Source organism: Aspergillus tanneri, assembly GCF_003426965.1.
Source record: "Aspergillus tanneri strain NIH1004 chromosome Unknown AapTan_1_pilon_pilon_pilon, whole genome shotgun sequence".
NCBI classification, from domain to species: domain Eukaryota; kingdom Fungi; phylum Ascomycota; class Eurotiomycetes; order Eurotiales; family Aspergillaceae; genus Aspergillus; species Aspergillus tanneri.
Genome location: NW_022984628.1, coordinates 1483413 through 1507235, shown reverse-complemented (window position 1 = coordinate 1507235; position 23823 = coordinate 1483413). Strand labels below are relative to the sequence as shown.

At 49.1% G+C, this 23823-nt stretch overlaps 9 protein-coding genes across 9 annotated transcripts; 3 read left to right on the top strand and 6 right to left on the bottom strand.

The window, feature by feature from the left end:
• Positions 1-342: 342 nt before the first annotated feature.
• Positions 343-1803, top strand: ATNIH1004_002520 (RNA methyltransferase; the record flags this gene model as incomplete). Its single annotated transcript, XM_033567209.1, has 1 exon — positions 343-1803. One exon carries the CDS (start codon positions 343-345, stop codon positions 1801-1803), a length of 1461 nt encoding a protein of 486 aa, XP_033429204.1.
• A 263-nt stretch (positions 1804-2066) lies between these two features.
• On the bottom strand, positions 2067-3439 carry ATNIH1004_002519 (uncharacterized protein; the record flags this gene model as incomplete). The annotated part of the gene is made up of 2 exons (XM_033567208.1): positions 2067-2114; positions 2177-3439. 2 exons carry the CDS (start codon positions 3437-3439, stop codon positions 2067-2069), a joined length of 1311 nt encoding a protein of 436 aa, XP_033429203.1.
• Positions 3440-3909: 470 nt separating this feature from the next.
• Positions 3910-7599, bottom strand: ATNIH1004_002518 (putative SNF2 family helicase/ATPase; the record flags this gene model as incomplete). Its single annotated transcript, XM_033567207.1, has 5 exons — positions 3910-4023; positions 4120-7077; positions 7145-7288; positions 7348-7374; positions 7489-7599. 5 exons carry the CDS (start codon positions 7597-7599, stop codon positions 3910-3912), a joined length of 3354 nt encoding a protein of 1117 aa, XP_033429202.1.
• A 699-nt stretch (positions 7600-8298) lies between these two features.
• On the top strand, positions 8299-9084 carry ATNIH1004_002517 (uncharacterized protein; the record flags this gene model as incomplete). Its single annotated transcript, XM_033567206.1, has 1 exon — positions 8299-9084. The coding sequence occupies one exon, from the start codon at positions 8299-8301 to the stop codon at positions 9082-9084; it is 786 nt and encodes a 261-aa protein (XP_033429201.1).
• Positions 9085-9522: 438 nt separating this feature from the next.
• Positions 9523-9951, bottom strand: ATNIH1004_002516 (uncharacterized protein; the record flags this gene model as incomplete). The annotated part of the gene is made up of 2 exons (XM_033567205.1): positions 9523-9704; positions 9768-9951. 2 exons carry the CDS (start codon positions 9949-9951, stop codon positions 9523-9525), a joined length of 366 nt encoding a protein of 121 aa, XP_033429200.1.
• A 127-nt stretch (positions 9952-10078) lies between these two features.
• On the top strand, positions 10079-12196 carry ATNIH1004_002515 (putative AP-3 adaptor complex subunit mu; the record flags this gene model as incomplete). The annotated part of the gene is made up of 4 exons (XM_033567204.1): positions 10079-10122; positions 10182-10601; positions 10671-12042; positions 12155-12196. The coding sequence occupies 4 exons, from the start codon at positions 10079-10081 to the stop codon at positions 12194-12196; spliced, it is 1878 nt and encodes a 625-aa protein (XP_033429199.1).
• A 464-nt stretch (positions 12197-12660) lies between these two features.
• On the bottom strand, positions 12661-14773 carry ATNIH1004_002514 (hexadecenal dehydrogenase; the record flags this gene model as incomplete). The annotated part of the gene is made up of 5 exons (XM_033567203.1): positions 12661-12710; positions 13048-13407; positions 13466-14265; positions 14331-14561; positions 14628-14773. 5 exons carry the CDS (start codon positions 14771-14773, stop codon positions 12661-12663), a joined length of 1587 nt encoding a protein of 528 aa, XP_033429198.1.
• A 606-nt stretch (positions 14774-15379) lies between these two features.
• Positions 15380-17225, bottom strand: ICL1 (isocitrate lyase 1; the record flags this gene model as incomplete). The annotated part of the gene is made up of 5 exons (XM_033567202.1): positions 15380-15740; positions 15803-16355; positions 16413-16755; positions 16811-16966; positions 17022-17225. 5 exons carry the CDS (start codon positions 17223-17225, stop codon positions 15380-15382), a joined length of 1617 nt encoding a protein of 538 aa, XP_033429197.1.
• A 3765-nt stretch (positions 17226-20990) lies between these two features.
• NTH1 (alpha,alpha-trehalase) lies at positions 20991-23444 on the bottom strand (the record flags this gene model as incomplete). The annotated part of the gene is made up of 5 exons (XM_033567201.1): positions 20991-21129; positions 21192-22933; positions 22988-23109; positions 23183-23255; positions 23322-23444. 5 exons carry the CDS (start codon positions 23442-23444, stop codon positions 20991-20993), a joined length of 2199 nt encoding a protein of 732 aa, XP_033429196.1.
• Between the last annotated feature and the right edge of the window lie 379 nt (positions 23445-23823).

Here is a 23823-nt window from a genome sequence, read left to right as displayed (position 1 = left end):
AAGAAATTTGTTTGGAGGATGAGAAAGACAAACAGAAAGGAATGCATATTTTATCAGAGAGGCAATTAAAGAGAGAGAAAGTCAGAATCCACACCAGAGTAGCGTGCCATTGTTTGATAGCAGAGCTAGAGACGAGTCACTTTTGTATGTCCAACAAGCGTAATATTGCGCCGATCCAGACGCGCCTTCACGCGCAGAGTCGCGGTGGAACAACGATTTCCCGCTTATCTTATCGTCGTCGACGAAGAACCGAAAAAACATCGTAGTACTAGTACGGAGAAGCATTCTCAGATCTCAATGCCACAAACAGCCTATCTCCGGCTGCAGTGATTCTGAGATCCGATGTTTACCTCTTCATCTATTCTTCCACTTCGGCCGTCTCCCCGACTGTCAAAATCATTCTTATTTACCTATCTAAACTTGGTTCGATATGCATCCTTAAACTCGGCTATTGGCCGTGGCATCCGCAAGACTCGTGCCAGCGATTCTTCAATTCGAGGGAACCTTAGTGATGGCCAGCAGTATGACCAGAAGGAAGACTTCAGACACTCCAAGTCTGAGCGCCGAAGAGGGAATAAGCAGTGGTCTATGAGTGACTTCGACGAGGATGAGTTCATCAGGACAGGCAACTTCAGAGCCTTGCCTCGGGAGCACCAGAGATTCCAGCGCACTCCAAGGGCACGCAATGATCGGGACATCCATAACGAAGCTCAAAGAAAACCTCACGTAAACCAAGCTAAAAAGACCCCATCCCGCCATCAGTCCTCAGAAAAAGTTCCAGAACGCGTGAAGGAAAACGTGAAAGTCCCGGATTCGATTCCTTACACCTCTCCCGCATCAGAATTCATTTACGGGACAAGTGCGGTTGAGGCTGCACTGCGCTGCAGCCGACGCAAATTGTACACACTTTATCTATACCAGGCAGCTGGCGACGAGCTGAGCTCTGCCAAAGTTGCACTACGCAAGATTGCACTCATGAAAAACCTTAAAGTGAAACTGGCTTTTGGAGGCTGGGATAGATTGCTTGATAAGATGAGCGCTGGTCGTCCTCACAACGGCTGTGTCCTTGAAGCGTCCCATTTACCCCGACTGCCAGTAAAAAGTTTTAAGCAGGTCTCGTCCCTTGAAGAAGACCAGTTTGCTGTGGAGTTAGGGGCTCAATCACGAGAAGAAGCAATGGTGAATGGCATGAATGACCACATCGCAATCCACCACTCACAGGGACGCAGACGCTTCCCGGTCGTTTTGTTACTGGATGGAGTTGTTGACCCAGGAAATCTCGGAGCCATTATCCGTTCGGCTTATTATCTTGGGATAGACGCCATTCTCTTTGCCGGCAAAAACTCCGCACCATTATCTCCCGTGACAATCAAGGCTTCCGCTGGTGCTGCAGAGAATATGACGCTTTTAGAAGTCAGCAACGAGGTGGATTTCATTCAGCGATCTAAGGCTAACGGGTGGCGATTTTATGCTGCAGATGCCCCTGGTCCCAGTTCAACATACGTGGACTTTTCGTCTGACAATGGAGATGAGATGACGACTACTGGCCTTGCTATCACTCAAGCACCTAGCGTCATTATGATGGGCAGCGAGGGCGCGGGGTTGAGCAAGCACATCAAATCCCATGCCGACTCTGTTGTGAGCATCCCAGGATCCCGATTCAGTACGGACCTGGGTGTCGAATCCGATCCGGCCAGGGTTGACAGTCTCAATGTGAGCGTTGCAGCTGCACTACTGATGGAGATGTTCCTTCGAGTCCCGCTCGCGGTGGCTGAGGTGCCGCAGAAGGGAAAATCTCATTGAGGCTGAAGACTGTCTCTTAGCTGAATAAACTGTATATTAAGCCATGTACATTGGTATCTAATCATTGCCTAGATCATAGAAACTTATGAGTCTATCAGTTATGAAAATTTTTGTTTATATTGTTTCTGTGTGGTGCACTTCATTGATAGGAACCTGGAAATTAGATCTCCCCGATTCGCAAATACTCTGGGCTCTATCTAATGCATCTTTTGTAGGGACAATTTGTCATTCCATTTCATTTACTTGGGCTAAATCGACCACAATTAAATGGTCTGCACGGCACCAAAGCGAAGATTACCAACGTCAAAAACCTACAACCAGATTAATTAGTTGCAAAGACCAGATGGCAGCTTTCAATTAGCACAAAACTCACAGCATATAACCCTTCTAAAAACGTAGTAGAAAGGACATCATATTCCAAGGATCCACGACTCTGAATCGCCCCATATAAATATCCAGACTTGACTTCAGAAAATCCCAGACTACGGTTTGACATGCGGAACAGCTTCCCTCCCACGTCCAGTTCCACAGTAGGTCTCTGATGAGAGCCAGTATCAGATGGGAATATAAACCCCTGATAATCACTATCGTAGAGCGCCCCTGGAATGGCATCATAGATAGCCTGGCATGTTTGGTCATCAAGCAATGTAAGAGCGGCATCAGTATCAATAATAGCTTTATTCAGGGGTCTACTGATCGGAGTTCCAGAAATAGACGCAGCGGTGGAATCGAACATCCAGAAGTGGTGGCTGTTGTCAATATGTGTGTAGTGTATGTCTTCGCGGTATCGGTGAATGGTTTCTTCATCAATGCACCCAAATGTGACAAACGGCGGTGTGTCTTGGTCGGAATCATCCCGGACACCAAACTTCACGCTGAATAGCTTGGTGGAGGATGGTAGGACATCTTGCGTAAGTAGGGTCTCGACTAGGCCTTTGGCTTCTGGGTAGACATTTTCTATATTCCCAAAGCCTAGTCCTACGAGGCCATCAGCTGTGGCTTGCTCAAATCCCGATGATAGAGAAGTGGCAAGGCCGATGTGTTGGGATTTGATGAGTACGTTTCCGAAGGTGACGTTGTCGGTTCCAATGTAGCCAGAGGCAGAAGAGTTGTCCAAGTGGGATCGTTTCCACGTGGACTGTTCAGCAGGAGAGAAAGTGCGCGATTTCGACGAATCAAAGGCATGGTGGCGTCTGTTGTCTTGCGACAGTGTACTAGAGGGCAGACCGGTAGATCGCATCTGCTGGAAGTCAGTAGAGACTGGGAGTTGTTCGGGCAGTGGGATGCAAACCCAGAGGTCGGTGGACGCTGTATCTAGGACGAGATTCAGGGACTGAGGGGGTGTTCCAATAGAGACTGGAACGAGATAGAGGGTGTCGTTTTGGATGTCGTCTGCGTCCACCTGCTGCAGCTCCTTGTCGGAAAACTGCTTTTGCATAATATCGTGAAAACGGACTCTACCACCCACCGGTTTACTGGAAAAGGGCCGACCAGTCTGGTGGATAGTACGACCAATGGAATAGGGGCCATCTCGAGTGGGCTGGAAATGGTATTTGCGCATTAAATAGGTATAGGATTTAACTCCCGACTTGCAATAGTGGGGATTATGGATGAGAGGCACTTTGGACGATGCCATGGTGAGGAGTGCGAAAAGCGAGCCACAGAGGGGTCCAGCCTGTGATTATATTTCTGCCAGGAGATCCAGATAGGTGAAGAGGAGTTGAATCGCTGTGATTTATCATCCTTAGGAGATGAGGTGCATCAGGAGAGGAGTGCCTCTTAGGATGACGATCGCCCCCCCCGATGACGTCTCTCGCCGATCAGCCTCATTCCATGACCAGAAGGCTTTCATCTATATTTGTATACATTTTAAATTCCACTCGGTGAGAAATAGCTATCATGGTACATGAAACAAGAAAAAGAAAGAGGAAGATCACAAACCCCAATGGCATCTATCAGCCAACGCCAGTCCGACGTGTATGGGAGACAACAGAATCAAATAACGGTCAAAAGCCAACAAACCCTTCCACAGCCAATAACCTTCCCAATGAGACTACACAAATAGGCATAACAATAATGGTTCAAAAACTATATTATTCCAGAACATCACTTCTTCCGGCTTCGAGACTTGGGTGCAGTGTTGGACGAGACACTGGCTGCTCGCGACGTGGATGTAGAGTTGGCTTTTGTGCCACCCTTGACTGCCTTGACCTGTTTGTTCTGTTGCAAGTTAGTCGAATATTCAACAAAGGCGGCAAGAAATTAAAAATAAATGAGGAAATAGAAAAAAAGAAAGAAAAAAGGAAAAAAACATACCACCGCACCACTCTTGCTCTTCTTCTTGGCTGGCGCGCTATCCTCGTCATTATCGGCATCGTCGTCACGTCCACGGCCTTTCCCACTCTCACCGTTTGCTTTTCCATCACCGGCCTCAAACTCCTTGGCCACGGTGTTCAGTAGAGTGGTGCACCGACGTCCAATTTCCACGGGAGTCCGGCTAAGGAAGAACCAATCGAACCGGAAGAGAGGCGACTCGCGAATCTCATCCCGGATTTTCTCGTAAAGTCCTTCACCGTCGACTCCGTACCGGTCCAGCATCACCAACAAGAACCGATCTTCCTCTTCCGTATATACTTTCTTGTTAGTCGTAGACACGGTATAGTTGATTTTAAGCTGCTGGAGAGGCACCCGATACATCTTCATCTTCTTGCGGAGCATCATGCGCTGATGGCTCATCTTCCGCAATTTTTCTTCGCCTTGTTCAACGACCCGGAGATACTTGGGGTAGTCCTGAATCTCGGTGTATCTCTTCCAGAAGACTTCAGCATATTCCTCGACTTCATCCGGTTCTTTACTGTCCACTTCGGTGGCAATGCCAACGTAGTCTGTGCGTCCAAATTTGGCCGACCCGTTCACAAACTGTTGGAAATCCCGACGATTCCAGGTGGAGAATCCATCTTCGGACATCTTGGCCTTTTGGGCTTGCTCCTCCTCGGTCAAGGGAACCGCGTTGTCAATTACTTGTTGCTCTAGATCACGCTCAGCCTCGCGATCACTAAGCTCTTCCTCCGGGCCGTCACCAAGAGGAACCTTATACCCAATTTCTTTGTGGAAGTAAGCCGTCTCCTTTTCCTGGAGCTCCTGGAGCCCCGGTGGGAAGAACTGCCAATCGTGGACAGCGACTTGCTTGGGCGCTCGTGGAACCTTCGGTTTGGGATCAGCTGTCCTTCCGCCAGTAGCCAGGGCTTGTCGGTAATATTTGTCGATAGAGTAAAACTGTTCCTTTCGCTCCCGCTTTGCGGGATTGATCCAGTTGATTCCGATGTCCTTCTTACGGTCTGTGAAGTCTTTGCCATTCCATTCATATGCACTTTCGGAGCTGAACTTCTGCAGGTCATCGATGCCCAACTTTTCGTACTTTTTATTCAGTTCGACAGTTCGCTCCTCACCCTTGCGCATAATCTCGTCGAAGCTGTCGTCCGATATCTGTTTATCAGCAGACAGGGGGGGTGTTGCGGCATTGTTGCTGAACACGTTGGCAGCTCCATGCTGGATCATGCCGAGGAGTTCCTCCTTCGAGGCTGCATTCTTGGTTTGCTGCTGGGCACGACCTTGTTGAATAACTAGCTGGTCCAACCGCAACTTTTGCGCCGCTCGCTCCAGGACCTTCTCCTCGATGGCATTTTCGGTGACGAAACGGAATACGACCACCTGTTTTGTCTGACCGATACGGTGAGCGCGGTCCATAGCCTGGAGATCGGCCTGGGGGTTCCAGTCGCTGTCGTAGAGAACAACGATATCTGCAGTTGTCAAGTTGATACCGAGGCCACCCGCTCTCGTCGTGAGAAGGAAGATAAATTTATCAGATCCCGGTTTGTTGTATTCATCAATAGCAGCAATCCGGTCCTCATGGGCTGTGGTACCGTCTATACGACAGTAGTTGTACTCGCGAAATACGCAGTAGTCTTCCAAAATATCAAGAACACGACTCATCTGGGAGAAAATGAGCACTCGGCTACCTTGATTCTGCATACGTGCCAAAAGCTTGTCCAGGATGGACATCTTGCCAGCATTGAAGACAAGGTGTTCGTCGGTGGTGTAAGGAGGACCAGGCTCAGCTCCCTCGAAAAGGTATGGATGGTTGCAGCACTTGCGCAGCTGCATGACAATGTTCAATAGACGGGTTTTGGATTCCCGCTTCCCAGCGGCGCCGTTCACAGCATCAATGTCCTTTTCAAGAATCTTTTGATACCATTTCACTTGCATTTCTGACATAGGCACATACAAGTTCATTTCCTTTTTGGGAAGCAAGCTTCTCTCAACATCGCTCTTAACGCGACGAAGCAGGAACGGCCGCAACACCCGATGGAGCTGTTGCACAACAGTATCTTGATCGGCGTCCTGGCCAGAGAACCATTGGTCGAAGGCTTCCGAATCACCAAAAACATCCGGCAAAAGGAAATTTAGAAGAGCCCAAAGTTCGTGGAGGTTATTCTGAAGCGGGGTGCCGGTGATAAGCAGCCGATTTCGAGAATTGAAAACACGGATAATTTGTGCGAGGGAGGACTCTTCATTCTTGATCCGATGAGCTTCGTCAATAATGATGTACTCCCAGGCGAACTTTTTGAGGTGAGACTTCTCCCGAAGGACCATTTCGTAACTCGTGATGCAAACGTCGAAGTTCTCGTCGAGTAGTTGTTCGTTGATCAGTTTATGGCGCGTTTCTTTGTCCCCCTGGAGGACAAGGACATTGACGTCTGGTGTCCACCTTTGGAATTCTCGCCTCCAATTATCGAGAGTGGATTTGGGAACTGTGATAAGATGAGGCCCAGTGATGCCGCACACATGCCGAAGGTACCCAAGAAAAGATATCGTTTGCAAAGTTTTACCTAGACCCATCTCATCTGCTAGGATACCCGATATACCGTTCTCGTGTAGAGATACAAGCCAGTTCAAGCCCGCGATTTGATAATCACGCATTTGGCCGTGGACGAATGGAGGAGATTCCCGGAAGATCGTGCCAGTTTGGCCACCACTCTTCTCATCCTTCAATAGCTCCGCGTCTTCTTCCTGTTCTGTCCTGCGACGTCGGTCACCACCAGCACCGCCTGACCGTGACGAGCCTTTTTTGGCTTTTGCCTCGTCTTCAGCATTCTGTCGATCAATTTCCGACATGATCTCCTTGATTCGTGGGTTAGGGTTCGTTTCGATGAAATGACGGAATAGGTCGGTTAGTCCGAGAAGATAGCGGAATCGGCGAATTGAATCATCCTCCTAAATTCCAAAATCAATGAGCCACCGTAGTGAAGTTGGTTGAGACATAGTCTATGGTTTGCCCTACCTTGGACTCATCCAGGCGACCGTGTTTTTTGCCCAGAATGCTCTTCCTCATGTGGAAAGCTTCGGATCTTCGCCGTCGGCCATCAAGCGGGGCCATGTCGCCTGCGACGCTGCTTGCCGTGGTGTTCGGATTGGTGTCAGAGTCCTGAATCGCGAGGACGTTAATATTTGACCAGCTTCAACAATGGACTAAATGATATTTACCGTGTAGTCTGGTGTTTCCTGGTAGCCCTATACACAAGACGCAATTAGCAACCATTCCCATAGAGCGATTGAAGCTGCGTAAACAGGAACAAAAACGTGGGCCTTTGCAAAAAGGGCGACAGAGTGGTAACTATCACTTACCATCATTGGCGCGTCAACAGGCACCGACGTAATAGGTTCCTCGTTAGCATCGGTCATAGGAGTATCTGTCTGAGAGGGCGTGTCTGAATTGGGGGCGGCCAGAGGCGCCATGTTCGTCTTCTGCGCAATCTTCGTATCAAGTGTATACGGTCCAACACGCCCTGCGGCGTCCCGCCAGCCCACGAGATTCGGTGGGGATTAAATCGAGGACAAGAAGTAGCCCACTGAGCCCACTGAGCTAGACGTGGGTTGTGTGTCGATGGTCTTGTTGAGAAGTTGAAGCTCCGGTTGTGAGCAGAGAATAAAAAAAGAGTAGCAAAGGAGGATGGAGGACGAAAGAAGCAGCGCATCCGCCAGTCGCGCTGGGATGGCAAACGGGAATTTCGTTGGAGAAGCGCGGCCAGGCCACGCACTGATTGGGCAGGAAACGCGACCAGTGTGTTGAGTCAGCGCGCTGAGTCAGCCAGGAGCGGAAGGTAAGTTTCCCCGCGGTGGGTCACGTTACCGGGTCAGAAAGGAAAGAAGGATCATCTGCAGCCACATTATTGTGACCAACCCTCACTATCATCGGCCTTTGTTTGCACTCGACCGGGGCCTCCCTCTTTGTCTTTTTCCTCTCTCTAGCTCCCAGATACATTTCTTTTGTATAATTGGTCAATTTTTCGTTTTCTGGGAATTTAGTTTTGGCTACCAGAAATTTTCCTTTTCTACCATATCGAAGTACGGTTCACCTCACCCCTCCAAGTGGCACTAGTAGACTCATTGCTTGAAGATCCTAGGAAAGCTGCTACAGTTGCAGCCAAACCTGATATGGATTCCATGAGATCTTTGAACACCTCGCTACCGAGCTCAGCGCCCCGTTCCCAACCCCCTGAACAACTTCTGCAGTCGTTCAAAGCAGCTGCGCTGTCCGTCACCAACCTCTACAAGAATGCCGTTTACGAACAGACACAAGCCAAACAATCCGGCTACCAGGAGGCTATTGAGGATTTATTGCAGTTCCTAGATCGAGAGAACCTCGGCCTTGGTGATGGAGAAGGCTGGAAAATTCGGCAATGGGCAACGGAAAGAAGTGATGGAACAGGTACCCCCAGTGACGACGATGAGGCTGAAAAGCAACATAGGGGTACTTCGCCTGCAGCAGCTCGCAAGGATCAGCATGGGTCTGAAGCTCCCCGCCAGCCGCAGAAGTCAGCGTCACCTCCAGTGGATGAGCAGATTGCTGCGCAGCCTCCAGCACCACCCAATCCGTCCGTCTCCGAGACCAACGCTTTGGAGAAGTCCACCATCTTCACTTTCTCAGCGGGACCAACCTTCCCGCAATTCCAGGAGCATGATGTTGACATGCAGCCTACCGATAGTTCTACCGGCTTGTCTCAAGATGGAACCCCCGTCAGTGTATCAGTCCTGCCTCGAAACCCTCGACCGCAAATCCGCCACAATAACCTATCTCGAGTAAATCCTCGAATTTCTACCCGAGAGCCTTCCACCGGACTAGGGTCCAAACGAAAATTTACAGTCCCGGACTTTTTCGACCTCTCTGGCCTAGGGAATAGAGATATTTTCGGGGGCAGCAAACGCGGCCGGTTCACCTAAAGAATATGATACTCGACGAGTAGCACGAATATAGTATTCTTACGGTCACGCAGCGGTTGATTACCTTTTTAACATTATGGGTGCATTTTATGGGAGTTGCATGCTACCTTATATCTTTGGTCATTGTCTCATCCTTAGTTACATCTTCATCTGCATTATTTCATTTGATTTTCTTTTCTTTGCATTTTCTTTTTCACTTGAGCCTTTGGTTCTTTTCTTTTCCCCCTTTGTTTCATTACAAGGACTAAACTTATAGAGGTTATCAGATATGGTGATACCCAGTGGGACAGATTTTCTACCCCATGAATTTCACATGAATTTCTACTGGAGATTGGGCCGCAAGGAAGCGTCTACCAACGAAAAACCTTTTCCATAGAAATATATACGTAACATAAACTCTCTGGTAGTGTCCATTGTTGTAATACCCTAGGAGGGGCATCAATTGAGGGCCCTATATATTCCCATGCCCACAAGTGTCGCAGAGATAGCTGCAATGCCCAACTGTCGAGAGCCCATCTTATATTTTGTTGCATTCAGTAAGCCTGCCTTCTCTTGCTTTCGGAGATTGCTCATCCCCGTATAGTAGCTGTATACACCGAGACCAATAAATGCGGCGGAACCTAGAAGCATTAAACAAACGTTAGACTTGTTACAACCAGCCATACAGACAAAGAAGTCCTCACCGGTCACTCTGCAGGCAGTACAATCATCATATTGATCTTCCGCTAGTAGACGCTTTGCATCCTTAGACTGGACATCCCAGGAGCTTTGATTATCAGAGGACCCGGCCATGGAGTGACGGGAGGCAATATATGCAAGGGAGAAGGATATGAACTGTGGAAATGAAGACTCTAGATCCTCATCCATCGTTCGATCGAAATCATGGCAAGGCGGGGATCGGCGGCAGAACAGGTGGGTGCTCAACTAGGCGTCGATCGATGGCGCCGGATTGCTGCCTCTCCCCCCATCGATTCAAGCAGTCTAGATCGCCATAATGAGCAGCGAGATCGATGCGCTGTACGTCTACGATGAGAAGAAGTATGCTGAGTTTATCCACGCACTATTTTCATGCAAACCCCACTGACTTTCGTGCCCAGCAATCCTCTGGTAGAGCAAGTTTATCGTTCCCGTCCCCCCTCCGCGGCAGCTACCCTGCCCCTCTACCTTGCCCATCCAGCTCCGCGCCCATCACTGATATATATCCCCGGTGCTACACCTCCAGTAACGGTGTACTCCGTTGTTCAGTCGAATCTGCTCTTTCTAGCACTTTCCGAGGTGGACACGGAGCCCCTCCTGGTGTTGGAGTTCCTGCATCGTGTCGTTGATGTACTCGAGGAGTTCGTCGGAGCTCCGTTGATCTCGTCCAAGCTGCAGGCAAACTATGATGTAGTTGCACAGCTTCTCTATGAAATGTGCGATGCAGGCATCGTATCTAGCACGGAGCTCAATGCATTACAAGAGGCGGTGGAAATGCCTGGATGGATGGGGAAGTTGTTGGGAGGTGTGGGTTTGTCTGGGTGAGTACTTCATGTGATGATACAGTAGACGCTTTTCTCCTGGGGACTGACTTGTATGATGGGATGTAGCTCGTCGACACCTATTCTAGGCCCTTCCAATACGCTCAAACAGTCACTGTCAGCCAATGCAGCCGCGCAGGGTCCCGCAATTCCTTGGAGGAGACCAGGAGTACGGCATACTTCCAATGAATTATATGTGGACATTATCGAATCATTGTCGGTCACTATGGCGCCCTCCGGCCGTTTACTGTCAGCTTTGGTATCAGGTACCATTGCCTTTACGGCCAAGATGTCTGGCGTCCCTGATCTCCTTCTGTCCTTGACAACCCCGGGAGGGCAACAAGCGCTTGGGCGTAAGGTTGAACTTCCCGTGTTTCATCCGTGTGTTCGGCTGGCGAAATGGAGGGAACGGCCAGGAGAACTCAGCTTCGTACCTCCTGATGGACGATTTATTCTTGCAGGGTACGAGGTAGACCTCCTCCCCATTGATGCGAGCCGCGATGAGCCACCCAGCCACATGGAGAAGGTTTTCCTGCCTGCGTCAGTGGATATCCGCAAATCTCTAGGTACGACAGGTTCCGAATTTGAGGTCCGACTCCTACTCAATACGAACTTTCCGGGGCACCCTTCTGCTGCTCGATCCGGTGTAGGGCGGAGCGGATCGGGCACATCGACACCGTCATTTCTCGGAGGAAGCGGGAACCCCTCATCGCCTATGCTAGAGGATGTTGTGGTCTCGGTCTCTATCCCCAAATCCGTCCGAAACATCACCGACATGCAAGCCAGTCGAGGCGAGGCCATATTCTCTCCCGGCAACGATACTCTTGAGTGGCGGGTTCCGACTAAAGACGCAGGATCTATCTCCGGCACGGCCACTCTACGCTGTACTGTCGTGGGCCACCAATCCGCCGACGACGACCTCGAAGGTGACGTCGAAGAGATCGATCCCGACACCAATCTCCTTCAAGGCTACTACGATGCCTCCACCTCTTACCAAAACGTCGAACCCGAGACCTCGAAACGAAAGACCAAGAAGAAGAAAAAGAAGAAGGTCAAGAAATCATCCCGGACACCCAACACGTTCCCTTCGATTGCTGACGTGGACGACCAACAACAACCTCCTAATCAAGAACAAGAACAAGAAAATGAACAAAATCCAGGTCCATTGCCATCGCAAACCCCCACGCCTCAACCTCCCACCACCTCTCCATCGCCACCTCCACCAATTCCTCAGGAAGACTCCGCGATCTTCCACACCGCGCCGCGCAAAACTAAATCCCAGTTCAATTCCAACCTCATGCCCAACTCCGCTTCCGTCTCATTCTCCGTGCGAGGCTGGCTACCATCCGGGATCAAAGTCGACAGTTTGAACATCGATCCGCGACGCAGTCGTGGTCTAGGCGAGGGTGTGAAACCCTACAAGGGCGTGAAATATTTATGTGTGAGTCGAAAGGGAGTGGAAAGAAGATGTTGAAGAAATAAAACATCATCAATTCTACTTTTTTGGATATTAGGGCATGAAATGGGTATTATGACTGTTACAAGGTTTATAGGTACTAGGTGTAGACCGTTTACTTCAACGTTCGATGAAATGAATAATGACTATATACCTGGATGGGATGGATGAAGAAAATAAGTTACTCACATTAACTACTCTAAAGGAAGTCCTAGGGAATCCCTAGCCGACTGATGTTCAGATCAATGATTACAGTCCATCTTCCTTCAAAATTGTACGATGTAAAGCTACGATCCTATTCCCTAACAAATTCATATCATCTACAAAACTACCCACTTAGAAGAGTAGTAATCTAGCATATAAAAGAAATAAAGAAATGATTCGATTCGATTTGATTACATTAACATAACATAACCAAGAAACAGAACAACTTATCCATCGTAGATAGGGTGTTTAGATCCGGATGGTGAGTCCCAGAACTAGTACTACAGAAATAGGAAAGAACAGGATTAATACCTCGATCGAATCGCGGTTCAGATCCAGTGTTGGTTGTTTGTTTTAAGTGATTATGACGATGGTGCAGACACAGACGGACCGTTAGTCCTAAAGCTTTGAGGTTCGGCGCTCGAGAATCTGTAGCACGAGGTAGGCAACTGGGCAGAATAGAATATGAGTACATATACTTCAAAAGAGATTAATAATTGAAATCTCGGATATGGGACATATGACTGGGCAACATCGTAGTATCCAATAGATGTAGAATGAAGAGGATCAAGATAAAAAAAAAAAAAAAAAAATATGGGGGTATTTTATAACACAAGGAAATCGTTGGGGTTGAGTAGGTATATTGGTTTCAGGTTCCGGAGGATTAATCACAGTCTGAGAAGTGATTCGGACAGTAAGAATCGTGAATGAAGAGGCATAGGCCAATGGAACGGCCAGTAGCCAGGAGCGGGGCGGGAAAGAACAGCTAGGAGATGAATAACTTACGCGCAGCAACAACGGCAGCCCTGCTTACACCAGCCTTCGCGCTGCCTCCGCCCAGAGTCAAAATGAACCGTAGCCAGCCAAGTCGGACCTTTCTTCCGCTGCGATCGAAATCAGGAGCCAGCGTACTGGCCGCTTTCAACTTGCTCAGCTTGCCCGCGTAGGGAGGGTAGCGGATCGCGAGGATGGACTCGAGCCAGCCGGGGCTGCTGGTGATGGGACGGCGGTGCACGAAGACGTCGAAGCTGGACCTTCCGCGGTAGGCACCGTAGCCACTCTCGCCCACGCCGCCGAATGGAAGGGTCGGGATATGCAGCGCAGCATCGTTGACGGACACACCACCAGAACGGGTCATTCGGAGAACTATGGAGGATTAATATCTCAATCCGAGCGTCTCTCAATCGCAGATAAAACCACATACCCTTTTCCACTTCCCCCTTAGAGCCAAATGGGTAGATACCCAGAGGCGTGCTCTGGATGCCGTTGGCGATGTTGATCGCTTCGTCGAGGTTGTCAACGGGCAGAATGGGGATCAACGGACCGAAGCTCTCCTGGGTGAGCATGGAGTCATCGGGCGAATCCACCTGCACCAGAGTCGGCTCGATGAACCGCTCCTCTTCATCCATTGTACCTCCCAGGAGGATCTTGCCCTGGGAATTGTCGATCATCGACTTGAGTCGTTGGAAGGCGGCAACGCTGACGATGCGGGAATAGTCTGGAGATTCCTTGGCTCCGCGAGGGTAAAACTCCTTGAAGGCCTTCTTGAATTCCTCGACGACTGCCGGCAGAATCGCCCTGTCGACCAGTAAGTAGTTCTGCGACGTGCACACCTGACCGGCATTCAGGTGCTTTCCCCATAGCATTCGTCGGGCGACGAGTCTGGGATCGGCGTTCTTGGTGATAATGGCCGGGTTCATCCCTCCCAGCTCCAGCACCACTGGGGTCAAGTGAGGTGCAGCGGCTTTGGCGATGATGCGACCGACATTGGCACCACCGGTGAAGAAGATCTTATCCCAACGTTCCGCGAGCAAGGCCTGAGTTTCGGGGATGCCGCCTTGGATAACAGTGTAGCACGAGGGGTCGAGGGAGGCTTCCACGATGCGCTGCATCACGACGGCACTGTACGGGGCATTTTCGCTGGGCTTGATGACCACGGTATTACCCGCGGCAATGGCACCAATGACCGGACCGAGCGTCAACTGGAAAGGGTAGTTGAAAGCGCTGTCCAATGTCCGTTAGAAACCATCCCTAGGGCACGGCACGGCACGGGTTCAAAATCTACATACCCGATCACCAGAACACAACCCAGCGGATCCTTCCGAATCTTTGGATTCATAAACTTGAATGCGAGTTCGATATCCTCGGCCTTCTCATCCTTGACCCATTTGTGTAGATGGCGCGTCACAAACACAATATCATTCTGTAGCCATGACGACTCCGCGATTTCCGACTCGAAGCGCGGTTTGTTGAGGTCCAAATAGAGGGCATCGGCGATTTGCTGTTCGTGATCTTTTAAACTATTAAAGAAAAAGAAAAGAAAACGCGTCAGTCAAGATATCGTCCATCATAGGAGAGTGACTTACGCCCAGTAGAGCTTGCGGAGTTGGACCAGCCGAAACTCCACATCTCGCGTCTTGTGTTCGAGAAAGGTCTTGCGAAGAGTGGCGCTGCGGCTGCGGATCTCCTCGATGGGAGTGAACTGGATCTCTGGGATATTGGAGGTGACCATGGTGGGCGACGCGATATCAAAGAAAAGAGGAGAAGGAGCGAAATGAGGTCAGGTGCCAAATCTCCATCCATCTACTCCGTAATATACTACCTTAGCTAACGGATCGTTCATCTCCACATGCCATGGTTGAAGTGCTTCCCCTCCTTTCGGTCGGAACCGCGGCTCTCTCTGGCGGAAGATATTCTGGATTTGTCGCATCAATTTAGGAAGAACTCAGTTTCCGGAGAAGCTGGTTGTTAACGGTCTGGATGGAGATCCAACCAGAGGTCAGATTGCAGCTCTTCCTCGGTTATCGTCAGTCTTAGTCTCTGCACTCCATTTCTTAGTCTCTCTTAGTCGGTGGATCGACATCCACCTCGCAAGCAGTTCTCGATTCGTACAGGTCTAACCCTATTCTTCTTTAACATATATTATGAATATTTCTAATATATAAGATGATATAGGACCTAGAACGTTCGTCGTTGATCAAACACTACCTCCAAGGATCCGATGGCCTACAATACATCTCCCGGTCGTAAAATTCAGGCTTCAAAAAAGAAAATGAAATATAATAATAATAAAAACAAAAAGACATAACCAAAACATCACTCATCACTGAACCCCCCCTCAGTGCTTGAACTGATCCTCAGTCACGCCTTTGCCCATTGCCGCCGTGCTGCTAACGCCACCCGTGACCATCTTCAACAGATTATCTACATAATTGGCACCGCTCCATTTCTGGTGCGTCACCACATCCACTCCCAGTTCCATCTCCGGTTCCTGCACCAATTCGCCATATGCCCGCATACCGTGTTTTGCGTACGCCCGGGCAAACTGATCAGAGATCAGTGCCGTGGTGTGCAGACCCGCCAAGGTGATGAACTGCCAGCAGTATCCCAGGGCACCCAGACGCTGGATGTATGTCTCCTGCTCCTCGCGCGGCATCGCCTTCTTCCAGTTGAATGAGGGGGACAGGTTGTATGCCAGCCTAGTGGGTGTCGGGTTAGTTATCGAACGGTAGGTTATATTTATCTAAAAGAAAACACTCACTTCTGTTCCGGCCAGACGGCGTGCACGCCATCGGCAAACTCCTTGGCTTGAGCATAGTCTGGAAGCTTGCTCTCCATCCAGATCAGGTCTGCAAATGGCGCGTAGGCCACCGCACGGTTGATGGCGCACTGCGTACCTCCCTGGTAGCGGTAGAAACCTTCACGGGTACGAGGAGCGTCCCAATTCCAGTAGATATCACCGCCTGTGATGCCCTTGGCAATGGCGCGAGCTTCGCCGTTGCTCTTGCCCTTGACGGCCTTCAGGTAGCCGTCGATAACGGCCTTCTTATTGGAGTGGGCGCCCTTGTTGATGGCATCGATCACGGCTTCGTCGAAGAGCTTGAGACCAGCCTGAGCCACCCACTGGTCTTCGATGGCTTGGAGTTCATCACCGCTCTTGCCCGCCTGTTCCGCGGCCACCATGAGGTCGTTGAGGGGCTGGAGGTTGGGGTTTGTCGATCCCACAACGAAGGCGTGGTCACGGTGGTCAATGGTCGAGGTGATAAGAGTGGCAGCTTCGGAGTCGGTTCGGGCAATGGCAAGGAGGTCGGTGCCTAGGAAATGGAGTCAGCCATCGGCCCGTTCGTGCAGAATGGAGCTAATTAACATACCCATGATGTCGGCCTGCGCACGGATGGCAACCAAACGGTTGATGTGCTCGCTAATAGGGACAAGCACCTTTCCGGCCATGTGGCCGCACTTCTTGGTGCCAGGGGCCTGATCCTCGATATGGATACCAGCAGCTCCGCGCTCCACAAACAGCTTGGTCAGCTTCATGACCGCCGTTAAGCCACCGTGGCCAGTGTCGGCATCCGCAATGATGGGACGCAGGTAGTCCACATTGGCCACCTTGCCACGCTGTTCCTTGGGGGTGGTGACACGCTCTTCCCGCTGTTTCCGATCATGGAAGAGCTGGGCCATAAAGAGCTGGTTGACCTTGTTGGGGACGGTGTTCTAGACCTGTCAGTCCGACCGATTGATTTCGCACAGCACGAGCTTCCTTCCTTACCATAGGGTAGTCCGCCAGATCCGGGGACGGCTCGTCGGTGGACGAGGCAGTAGAAGAGCTCTGCCAGCCGGAGACATACACTGTGTCAAGGTACTTGGCCATCTGGGTGATCATGGTGGGCTCCAGACAGCCATAGGTGAAGCTCGGGACCTTTTTCTATGGAAGATAGGTCAATGAGAGCGCGCACACATTTGTGAGAAGAGCTACGAACCGCAAAGTTGCTTTCCAGGATTTTCCACAGCTTCTTACTCTGGACATTGGATGGGTATTCGATCTTCAGGTTTCCACGCTTGGCCACGATCTGTTCAGCGGTGTAAGGACGCTTGGTGTACCGCCATCGCGAATCGTTCCACCAAGCCTTGACTGCCCGGACGTCATCCAGGTACACCTGGTCCTCGTCTTCGAAGTAACCCATTGTGCTATCCTAGGATGGTTGTAGGTACGGATGTGAAAGCGATATAATACAGTGATCAGAGATCAGAGCTCAGTAAATGCTTTTGAAGACAATAGGACTACGCAACAGGGAAGGAAGAAGTCCCAAGCGAACGAAGATAGAAAGAGAGAAAGGGAACAGGGGGAAAAAGGGGAAAAGAAAGTAGAATAACCGGCTACACGAGGAATAAAAAGAAATTAGACGCAATCACAAGCCAGAAACAAGGTACTTATCCAACCATTGCAGATGCGTCACTTCAGACCCAGTCGGTAAACGCTCGGCTCAGCGGGACAAGAAGGAAAACGCGGACCGGTATGCCAACCAGGGGAGATGTTACCAGGTTCTTACGAATTGGTATGACTGGGCAGGATGGCAATTACAGAGTGCAGCCAGCCAAATTCACAAGCTATACCCTGATAATGCATGTTTCGTTTCTGTTCGGAAGAGAGGAATCGAGACTGAAAGATCCTCGGTCTAATGGACTTGCCACTGGATCCAGTATTGACTTCCAGGCTACATCCTACAGTGGACGAACAACTTGGATTTCTCTGTACCATCAAGCACCTTATGTACATACATATATACTGTAAGTTATTGATTTTCGACACCTTGAGAATCAAATACCTATCCAATCCCGACAATTGGATTCTATCTTTACTCGGGGACATCACTCCAGATCGATGACGTCGAGACATGTGCCGGAGTAGCCTGACAGTACGATACCATATCACAGTCACGGGATAGCCTCTCCTCCATAGTAGTGGTCTCGTCCAACCCTGGTATAACCCCACTATATTTCTTCACATAGCCAGCTCTCCTGCTCTGTAACTAAGCAGGTAATTCTAAAGAAATGAAATGCAACCGTTGTAGACCTGCAGAACTGTACCGTGTAATCCCTCACGGACAGTACCTCCGAAAATCGGAGTAATAAAGTACATGCATGGAATGGATGCCTTGTACGGAGTACGAATACTTACGTTCAATACAAACTATACCAAATAAGGCAGGAACCTCGGCATCGCAGGCACCAATCACAGACCCACGAGACGATCCGATCTCGTCTCCCGCGTTCAGGTTGGGGTTGCGTTGGGTTTGGTTGGTCTTCGAAACGCACGAGAATCGCCTCGGGAAAATAAGGAGCTGGTTCCGTGTTATTGTCGATATGTACGGAGTATAGTATAGGGGTTGATGATCGATGGCTCATTAGATTGATTGGAATGCGCGGTTCGGATGTTGTCCGAATCATAATCTTTTACTACTCTGTAGTGAGATGGTGCGAAGATACTACTACTACTACTAACTACTAGGTAGTTTACTAACCAGAGATGATTCACATGCAAATGGAGTCTAGATTGTCATGTGTTCTGTTCTGTATTGGCAAGATACCTCTGTAGGTACTACTTACGAGTCCTACATATGTCAGATCACGTCCGTCTTGAAGCTTGCAGTCTAAAGTCTCTGTTCTAGGTAAGATACTCAGTTTACCCTGTACACAGACAGAGTGACTTTAAAAGTTTGGAACCATAACTGGTTAACACCCTTCACCATATGGGATCTGGACTCTCGCTCAATGAAGATGCATAATACATCTTTGTCAGCTCGGAGATTTGGAGCCACGTTGAGTATGTGATGAGCACCACTGTGCATGCTGTGTTGTGGTTGTTCTGATCCCTTTGATCAGTGTGTATCTCAAGACCAATTATTAAGCCCGGACTATTAGTGAGCTCGGGGAATTTGTCTCAACGCTGCCCCTCGCAGCAAAAAAATGGAACAAAACAAGGTACACGTAGGTTTTTAAGGTAAATCTTGTTCTTGAGGCCAGATCCGGAAAGGGCTCCTTCTTGTCCTCTACCCAGTCTCGCAAGATGAGACTGGTGGCCTTTTCAAATAGAACAAGTGTCTGGGAAAGGTAGCTTGCTGGAAGACCATAAAAGATGTGCAACTGTAAGTATGTTTAGATGTTTCAGCGAGCTATTGTTGAGACTCCTGTCTTCCATGATACTGCTAAATTACGTCTCACTGAATGCCGGGTTTAGTAGTCGAATGGTTTGCCTTAGGAGCTATTAAGGCGTGCATCGTGTCATCGGAATAACCCCTCTGGTGCAACTATGGGTTGGATCCTCGTCCCTGTGACCGTGAATCCGTTCTTTGGGAACACGGTAGGAGGTAATGAACATCTAAGCCGGGAATCAAGATGGTCCAGATCTTTCTTCGTGAGCTTGTTTCGAAAGATAGCAGTGTCTTGCATAGAGCTCATCAAAATGAAATCGATTCCATTGGGTTTTATCGCGTCTCCAGAGTCGCATTTGCAGGGCATAGAACTGGTCGACCATATCGTATTGCGACTGAGGGGCATGTAATCAAAAGGCAGATGCGGGAGGAGTTTCTCCTGGAATTCTGGTTTTTTCTTTGAAAAATAACGGTTTCTAAACAGGAGGGCTGCTGTCTTATCGTCTTCATCTATATCGAAAGGTTAGTTCCTATGATCTCTAGGGAAACGCTGGATTGCACTCACAGAGGGTTGCTGAACGGGTTTCCATCAGATTATCATCAGGCTGGGTAGCTGGGTTCTCCCTAATGGAGATAACCCGAGTCTGTTCAGTGATTTCCTGCTTGACCAGTTTTATGCTTGACTGGCTAAGTCAGGCAAACAGTCTTGGATGGACGAGGGATAATGTCAATAAAATTCCACTACACTAAAAAGGCGGCTGTAGTCAGGCTAGATAATTCATCTGATATTCTGACAGATTGGAAAGAGATAACGGGGTTGGATGTTTGAGGCTGAGAGAGTTGATCAAGACAGGTATTCTTATGGGAGGAGAAGAGAGAAGAAAAATGAGGTGAAAGGGCTGGGGAGGGAGGTCTTATTCTAGTAGACGAGCCTGAGTAACAGAAGAGATCCCTTCAATTGGAACTTACGCAGTGAAGATTCACCACTTCACTACAGTAAGTAAGAATTCCAACTTGGTTTAAGGAGCCTTGAGAAATTCACCTCACTTTCAGTACTCTGGTGTATTGTGAAAACCATACAAAATTCACTATACAGATTTAAAGCCTAGCACTAATTTAACATAACTCTCTATCCAATGGATAATGTACGTACAGATTCCTTATGAAGTGAATAGTAGTTTGTTCCCAATTATTTAAATTCTATAACAGTCACTTCAATCACGAAGATCGTCATGGAGGGAGGGGAATAGCTTATCCATATCACTATATATTAGATTTAGTCAAACTTCTTATAATGAACATCATTCAGAGAAGTTACTCTTAATCTATTACACACATGTCCACCTAAAAATTCTATTATTTAATACCTAATACTAAGTAATTAGTATGTAATCGGCTTACTCTCTATAGATTCAGGTCTGTCTAACCGCTAAGATTAGAAACTGAACCGTGCATAGAAAGAGAGTATAATACTGATCGGTAGGATGGAGATTAGCTCTGGAAGTACAGAGAATTTCTATTATATTCTTTCCATTATTTCGAGTTTCCGCAGAATGGAAATTTATACGATAGTCGGAATAAGATATTTGAGCTCACAAACCTGCTGGAGCGCCATAAAACAAGTTCCGGTCCATTGCAATTTCAGCATGGAACTTCTTCATCAAAATGATTAAAAAAGAAAGAAAAAGTGGACCGAATGTTCAAGCATGTCTTTCAATCTGTATCTGTTCGATGGTATTCTTCATCCACATCCCCGGCCCAATCCACCGAATAGATTCTATTTGGCTGAAAGTATCCCTATAGACTTTCTAGTTCTTCCTGGGCCAGTACGGCCTTGCTGTACGTCTCATACGGCGTGATAGTTCCCAGAGAACGCCTTTCATGCGCGTTGAGGAATTCCAAACCAAACACATAACTAGCATTGACCCAGCCGAATCTGTATCCACATGGTTAGAAATGCCATCGAATTTGCCATGGGGTTATAAGAGTGGACCTTACCCTTCTCGAGGTGCGCCCTTGAAATCTACACCCTGGTTGCCGTACTCTGCATCCACACGGTGTGGATCGATTGGCCGAGTCACGTCGTATTTCTCAACGACGACTCCGTTGAAATCCACAAATGCTTTGGTGATCATATACAGCCACTTATAAGCGAGTCGTTCCGCTTCTTCCTGATACCCGTAGCGCAACAGTCCGGTCCATGCGAGCATCTGCTGGGGTGCCCAGCCGTACGGATAGTCCCATTGCCGTGTAGGTCGTTCCAAACTGATTGCACCTCGCGATTCTTCCGTGCCAGATACAAGGCCGCCGTAGGCCTCAAATCTGGGGAGGGCTTTCTTCACCATGTCGCCCGCTTGTTGCGGTGTGGTGAGGCCAGCCCACATGGCCCAGAAAGTCGTTGCACTCTCATATAATGTCCGTTCCTGTTTCACCGTGTCGTAGTCGAAGTACATCCCTTTGTCTTCATTCCACATGTAGGTGTCCATTCTCATCTTTCGCCGCCTTGCTCGGCGGTCCCATACGGATGAGGACTCGCTCGCAATATCTTTGGTCGCCGGCGTGCGGAACTCGGGAGGAATTTCAAGTTTGTCTTTAAAGTATGTCCGGATCAGCCGGGCAATATCTACCTCATATTTATAGAGAAGGGAGTTCAGATCCACCGTGGCTAAATTCGCACAGATCCTCTCCAGCCGGTAGCTTGTATCGTGGCCAGATTCGCGAACAGCCCGATCGTGCAAGAAATACTCGTCGAGTTCGGGTTCCTCGACCTTACGATCATTGTAGGCATGGACGAATTCCTTGAATTCCATGCCATGTTTCTCCGCATATGGACTAAGGACATGCGTGAAATGAGTAGGTTCGGTCTCTGGCGGCACCCCCCACCCTTCTGGGCGATACCGTGACAAACCAGACACCGGGTCTAACCTCGGCGCTGCCGTCCACACACTGTGGTATTCCTTGATGGCAGCGAGGGTTGCATTGCGCAAGAAATCCATAGCATCGGGTTCAGACTTTATTCGTTCGTAGACACGCAAGGTCATGTCCGTCAGGAAAGGCGGTTGGGATCGAGTCAGGTAGTAAGTGCGGTTGGCGTTCAGGATCTTTCCATAATGCTTGATGCAGAAGCAGAAGTTGATTACCATGGCCTTGGCTAGGTCAACTCGGTTACTGACTATCAGCCCCAGAGATGTCATGTAGCTGTCCCACCCATACAGCTCGTTGAATCTACCCCCAGGAACGACAAATGGCACTCCCGAATACTCTGTCTTCTTGGTAGATTCATCGTACGTTTCGTCCATTGCCAATGCTAAAATCCCAGGCTTGTGGTTGAGGTCTTTCACATATTCCGGTGTGATATCAGTGTCTAACACCTGCACATCCAGACGAAGCTCTGGGCGGGACTTTGCGATATTTCTATAGTACTCGATCTGCTCAGGAACACCTGGCGGGATATAGATACGAGGCTGGGGGTTCTTCGTCCAATCCTTTGGATCTTTTCCAGAAACGTCGATATTCGAACCGTCGATTCGTCGGGTGAGAGCGTTCCAGAACGAGTGCTTGATCAGGCGTGAGAGACGAGAAACAGGGTTCTCGCTTAGGCGTTCCTCATCTAACACGATGACCTTCCTACCGTAATCCTTGGCTATGGTAAGCTCCTGAAGGAGATTGGAGAGCATATACGTCCCCCGCACATCGAATCTATTGTACCCAGAAGAAGCGGCAGTTCCGACGGAAAGCACCTAGAGCATGTAGCTTAGTACCCTAATTGAGAGCTTGCTTGACACCTCGCCTACCTTCGGCCCGACATCCTCGATCGTTATCTGCATATTCCTGTCGCTATCCTCCCTCTCCAAGAGTGTGTGCAGCGTCTCGTTGACATCGATAAGGAACTTTCGGGGCTGACCGGAACTCTCATCTGATGACCACGTTCTTCAAGTCAATACCCATGTACATCACTTCAGACAGAGAGGGATTAAGCAAACGCGCACCATGGCTGCCCCTTCTTGCCAACCGTCCACCCAGGAAATCTTGGATATCCTCTTTATTAAACGACTTCAAAGTCTATTCGTTTGGCGTAGCATTTAGCATCTTATTCTTTGATCTTATCGTTCCAGAGTCGCCACTCACCGAGGAAAATGCCCGTCGACGGCTTTTAATGCGCGAGATCGTCTCGTCGTTTCCGTAATAGATGTCCGGATGAGAAAATGGATCGAGAGAGCTCGTTCGATTATGGCCGTTTGACGAGCTCATCGTCTAGGGTAGTTTGCGGGGAGAAGGACAGGGGGATGGAGGATTCAGGAGGAACAAAAAAAGCCAGCAACCGAGTACAGAAGGCTAAGGCAAGGGTGACAGGCCTAAATCAACCTAAGTGAATGGCCACGTTAGGCTTTGTGGCGCTCTCTGTGTTCCGTTCGATCAGATGTGACGGAGGGGCAAATTGGTGGGTGTACTGGGGACGACTGACGTCACTTTTCCAAAGTGGATGGCGGTGGGCGCCGATATGTAATCCCCAATTAAGGAAAGTATAAAAATACTAAAAATAAGCTACAAGAAAGCCAAAGCGATGAAAAAGAGCCCCGGAGAGAAAATGAGATGGTGGAAGGAAAATTCCCCGGCGTAATGACGGCAT